At 42.9% G+C, this 5,274-nt stretch overlaps 1 protein-coding gene across 1 annotated transcript in view; it reads left to right on the top strand.

The window, feature by feature from the left end:
* Positions 1–384: 384 nt before the first annotated feature.
* LOC140721831 (uncharacterized) overlaps positions 385–5,274 on the top strand; it is a 56,562-nt gene continuing 51,672 nt past the window's right edge. Inside the window, exon 1 of the mRNA XM_073036640.1 lies at positions 385–416. Within this exon, the coding sequence (XP_072892741.1) occupies positions 385–416 (32 nt within the window). The remainder of the gene's footprint in view (positions 417–5,274) is intronic.

Genomic DNA, 5,274 nt, shown 5'->3' with positions numbered 1-5,274 from the left:
CTGAAGCATCGCGCCCCTGTCCCAGTTCAGGGAGTCCTTTTTCTACTGAAATCTAAGCAAACACGTTCACAATTTACCCCCACAGCAGCATTAAGAGGTTATTGACATTCCCTCTGGGCAGCTGTTGACACAAGAAGCCCCCGACGGCTGTGGTTAACAGTGGGCTTCATGTTACAAGCAGCTTTTCTTGATACACACCCCACCGGAAAAAGTCGTCTATTCCATTTTGCCAGAAGTTTTCGCGAGGGGATTGGTGGCCTGATTGAAAATTGGCACCATTGATGGACAGACGCAAGTACTTAAGGTGTTAGAGTGGCTCTAAGTGAACGAGAGATGAACTGACTGAAAATTGTCACTGAAATGAAATAGGCCGACAGGGCGGTAATGACGTTCCGTTTGATATTGATCACTAGGGCGTAAGTAGGATGCTGATAAAAAATGGGAGCCGGGGATGGATTGATTTCCCGTTTCAAATTGATCACCAAAGAGAGAGCGTCAAATTGATTGAAAATTGTTATCAGGGAGGGAGTGTCACCTTATTGGAAATGGACAGCCGGTATGAAATGATGTACTCACTAAAATGAATGATTATCCACAACGTTTTGATCTATCGGACTCCTCATGGTCCTATAGTTCACGGTGTAAGACCTACCGAAGAGCAACAGCTTGACCTGTCTGATATTAAATTCCACCACGTATTCTCAGCCCACCTTTCCAGCTGGTCCAGATCCCACTGCAATCTCTGAAAGTCCTCTTCTCTTTCCTCTACACGCTTTAAGTTCGTGTAATCCGCAAGAGTGGCGATCCAGTCAACCTGGTCTCGTATCCAATTCACTGTCTCACTTTAAATGCCAAGCGACTGAACTTCCTTGACCGACTTCCCATGGGACAAAATCTCATCCAGAATCTTGTGGATTGTCCGCTGTCTTGCCATCAAACTTTCTGAATAACATTGTAGAATTATTCTGTAAGAATGGTTAAACACGACCTGCCCCGCTCAAAGCTATGCGACTATTCCTGATCAATCGTTCACTATACAAATACTATATATCCGGCCTCTCAGAATACCTTGCAATGAAGTTCATTGCAATTATTTTTGTTAATTTCAGGTTCGCTGGCCTATCGCTTCCTGGTTTATTTTGAAAGATCATCTTACACACCAGACCAACATATTTCAAATTGTCTGATGGGATATGGTTTGTTGAAAGTTTTGTGTAAAGTTGTCTTAATTAGTACATAGATGTTCCAACGAGAGAATGTGCAGTACTTGGTCTGCCATTAGGAAAAGAGACAGAGCAGGTAACAGAAGTTTGTGCAAAGGAAAACTGTGGTAACAGTGCCTTTAGTTTCAAAAGAAATACGTATGCATAAATTTAGGTCTGCTCCGCGGTTTTGAATTCTAAATTGGAGGAAGTCCGATGCCGTTGGTATCAGAAAAGAACATGCAAGTAGGAATTGTGACAGCCTGTTTTCTGGCAAAAGTCTATTTGGCAGCTGGCAGGCCTTCAAAAGTAAAATTCGGAGAGTACAAAGATCATAGGTGCCTGCCAGAATATGAGGTAATGTTAACCGGTGTAAGGCACTTTGTTCTTAAGAGATATTGAGACCTCTGCGAAGAAGCAAAAGGAGATGCTGAGCAGATCCAAACAAGAAGGACCAAATGAGGTATTTATGGACCATGGGAAATTCAGGAGAATACTTAAAACATAAATCAGGCTGCTAAAAGAAGTCATGAGGTTACCTTAGAAAACGTGGTTTAAAAAAAATCCGAAGGTATTCTACGGATATAATAAGAGCAAGAGGTCAGCCCGGGAAAAAATTGGTTCTTTGGAATATTAGATGGCATTACCTGTGGGAAACTGAATGGAATGAGGAAGAACTCATTCTATACATTACATGCTGTGTGAGCCCTGGCTGGGTGGGGACCTGTTTTGTTTTCTCCCTCCCTCCTCTCAATTCTGATGTTCTGCCGACACCAAACGCAGAGCTGAGCCAGCAGTGTGCGTGAGAACAGCACCTTCCCTCCCTCTGCATTGTTCCTGATGCGATAAACATAGTGGCCTCCAGGTATTTTCTTTATAAAATGTATAAGTATATATAAATATATAAATATAAATATATATATAAATATATAAATATATAAAAGGTATAAATGTATAAATCTATACATTTAGATTCTGTAATTACGCAGGAGACAGGCACGGATTATTAAAGTGAGGCAAAGCGACATCAACCTCGTGGACTGTGTACCTCATATTCTGGAGGAGATGTAGGCAGCCTGAAGCAAAATAGTGTGCATTGCGATTGACAGCCTGTTACTATGGACCTGAAGGAAGGAGGCGTCCCAGCAGCGATATTTACATCATCCTTAGTGACAGATCAGGTAGGAGAGGATTGGAGGACAGCCGATGTTGCTCTTGTGTTCAACCAAGGCTCTAAAAATACCTGGGATATTATAGGCCAGTGAGCCTGATATCAGTAGTGCGAAATCTTTGAGTGTATTATGAGCGACCCGACATGTAACGATTTCATTAGTCATAGACAGATTACGGATCCAGGCATGGTCAACTGAGTAGTAGGACATGTCCTATTAATCAGTCCTGCGCCTGCAGTTATTTGTCATCTATATGACCGACCTGGTTCACAATGTGGTCAACTGGATCAGCAGAGTTGCGGATATCTCCAATACGGGGTGTAGTAGATAATGAGGAAGACTATCATGATTGCAATGGGATCTGGATCGAGGAGAGCAAACGGTTAAAAAAGGTAGATGAAATTTAGTGCAGATATGTGCGAGGTGGTGCACATAGTTAGGACCAAGCTATATCTTAAACAATGAACTGTTGGGAGTGTATTAGAACAAATGGAAATAGAGTTCCGGAATTCATGGTAGGGAGTCGTCACAAGAAGATCAGAATGCATTTGGCACATTGACCTTCATAAGACATGCTAGTGAGTAGAGATGGAATGTTATGTTTAGGTTCTGTAGATATTGGTACGATATTGGTGAGGCGTAATTTGGAGTTTCGTGCACAATTTTCTTCACCTACCTACCTGGGATAGATGAAAATAACATTGAGCGATTAAAGATAAAATTTGCAAGGATGTTGCCGGGCCTGAAGGATCAGAGTTATAAAGGAATTTGGAACAGATGAAGACTTTATTCCTTGAAAGGGCGAGCACTGAGGGGATCTGATCGTGGTATACCAAATTATTAGCTCAAATGCAAGCAGTGTTCCAGGAATGTAGGGGGGAACTACAAAAAGCAGTCATGGGTTAAGGCTGAAAGGTAAGTAGTTTAAGTGAATGACGAACGTAAATATCTTTACTTAGAGGGTTGTGAGCGTGTGGTACGAGTTGCTAGATCAGCTGATGCAACCTTTAAGAGAATGTTGTATGGCCTAATGGATGGTTGGGATATAGAGAGCAATGGTGCCGTTCCAGTTCGATGGAGAAGTCATTGTAAATGGTTCGGCACGGACTGCATGGGCCGCTCAATCTGTTCCTGTGTTGTACTTTTCTATATCTCTGACTCTGTGAATCTATTTGCTATCCTCCAATCTTCAGATGCATCATCTATCGCAAAGCACTTAATTTTCTCTGCTAAGGACCGCAGAAATTCTGCATTTGCCATCCACAGAGTCCATGGGATATCTTGCCAGGAACTGGACATTTATCCACCCTCAGAAATGGCCTACTTCTCTGTAAACTAGAAGGACTTATGGATTCACTTCTGCATTTTCCCACTTTAAATTTTATGACCGCCTCCCGTGATCTTCCCCATTTCTTTTGTGTCCACATATAGATTACTACTCGGAACTTCCACAGGACCAATCTTGTAACTTGAAGCACTTTTACCCTGATCATATTTATAGAATCCCCGTGGAATATCCTTTATACTGTCTGCTAGGAAAATAATATATTTATTTTTCTGCTCTCTAGATACATTGCTCTTGAATAACTTAAACTACATAAGTACCTCAACTGCTCCTTCCTCCTTCCTTCCCATACAACTTTTGTTCCTTAAACAGTGCTTCAATATTTCTTGAGAATGAAGGCTCGCTAAACCTCATACAATTTCCTTTTATTCTGTCAGTGACATACTGGCTTCGCACTCTCTATATTTCTCTTTGAAGACCTCCCACTTTCCAAGTATACCTTTGCCAGAAAACACTCTGTTCAAATCCACACTTGCCGGTTCTTTTGTTCATCATACAAATTGCCTTTTCTGCAGTTCAGAATATCATCCTGGGGGCCACAATGTCTTTTCCCATAGATACTGTGAAATTAAAATGAATTATGTACAGTGGATCCAAAGTATTGCCCTAAAGAAATTTATTTCACCAAACCTGTCTTACTCCCTAATAGAGATCTAGTATAACACAGTCTCTGGATGGGACTTCTCTGCACTGACGAAGGAAATCTTCGTGAAACGCAGTCGACTAACTGTATGCCTTTTGTGGTCTAGGAGTCCCAGTCAATATATAGAGATTAAATTACCAACTATAACCTCATGTGTCTCACAACATGCTGCGATTTTTCTTCAAATGCGTTCCATCTAAACCTCATGGACTTCTCTATACAGCCTCTCCCACCTCTCCCATTTCTATCCCTCCTCTCTCTATCTCCACACCCCCTTCTGTCCCAGCTTTTTCCCCCTTTCTCCACCTCTATCGCACCGTCTGCGACCTTTTGTCTCATACTCTCTCTTCTCTTCTCTCTTCGCTCTACCTCGTCGACTTTGCCTATGTCTACACCTCTCTCACTGTCCTCCATCCCTTACAAACTCTCCCTCCCTGTTCCTCTCCATAATCTTACCGTCTTGCTCTCCATTCCTCACCCTCCACCCTCAATGTTCAACTTCTTCTCATCCACAGCACTCCAACGCATTCCCTACCCACCACTACCCTGGACCCTCGCCATCACCATCACTTTCCAACTCGACCACTCCCTCACACTCAAACTCACATGCATCCTCGTGCGTCCGTATACCCAACATCTCTTCCCCCGTTCACATTGACTCTCAATCATATTGGTCCTTCTGCATTGCACTACAGCACACTCTCACCGTGTCAGTCAGCCTCCCCCCTCCCAGCCACTTCCATGCCCTCAGATTCGTTTTACATTCGACCTCCACATCCTCGTGCGCCCTTTTCCCCTCACCTTTCCCCGTTTCAATTCTCCTCGCCACCAACCTCACTCTCCACTTTCCCTAAACGCTCAACTTCAGAATTTCTCTCACCCTCATTCTCCCCATCATCCCTCACACTGACG

The sequence above is a fragment of the Hemitrygon akajei genome, unplaced genomic scaffold (assembly GCF_048418815.1).
Source record: "Hemitrygon akajei unplaced genomic scaffold, sHemAka1.3 Scf000062, whole genome shotgun sequence".
In the NCBI taxonomy this organism is placed as follows: Eukaryota; Metazoa; Chordata; class Chondrichthyes; order Myliobatiformes; family Dasyatidae; genus Hemitrygon; species Hemitrygon akajei.
Note: the sequence above shows the minus strand (reverse complement) of the source record. Positions and strands in the feature narration are given on the sequence as shown.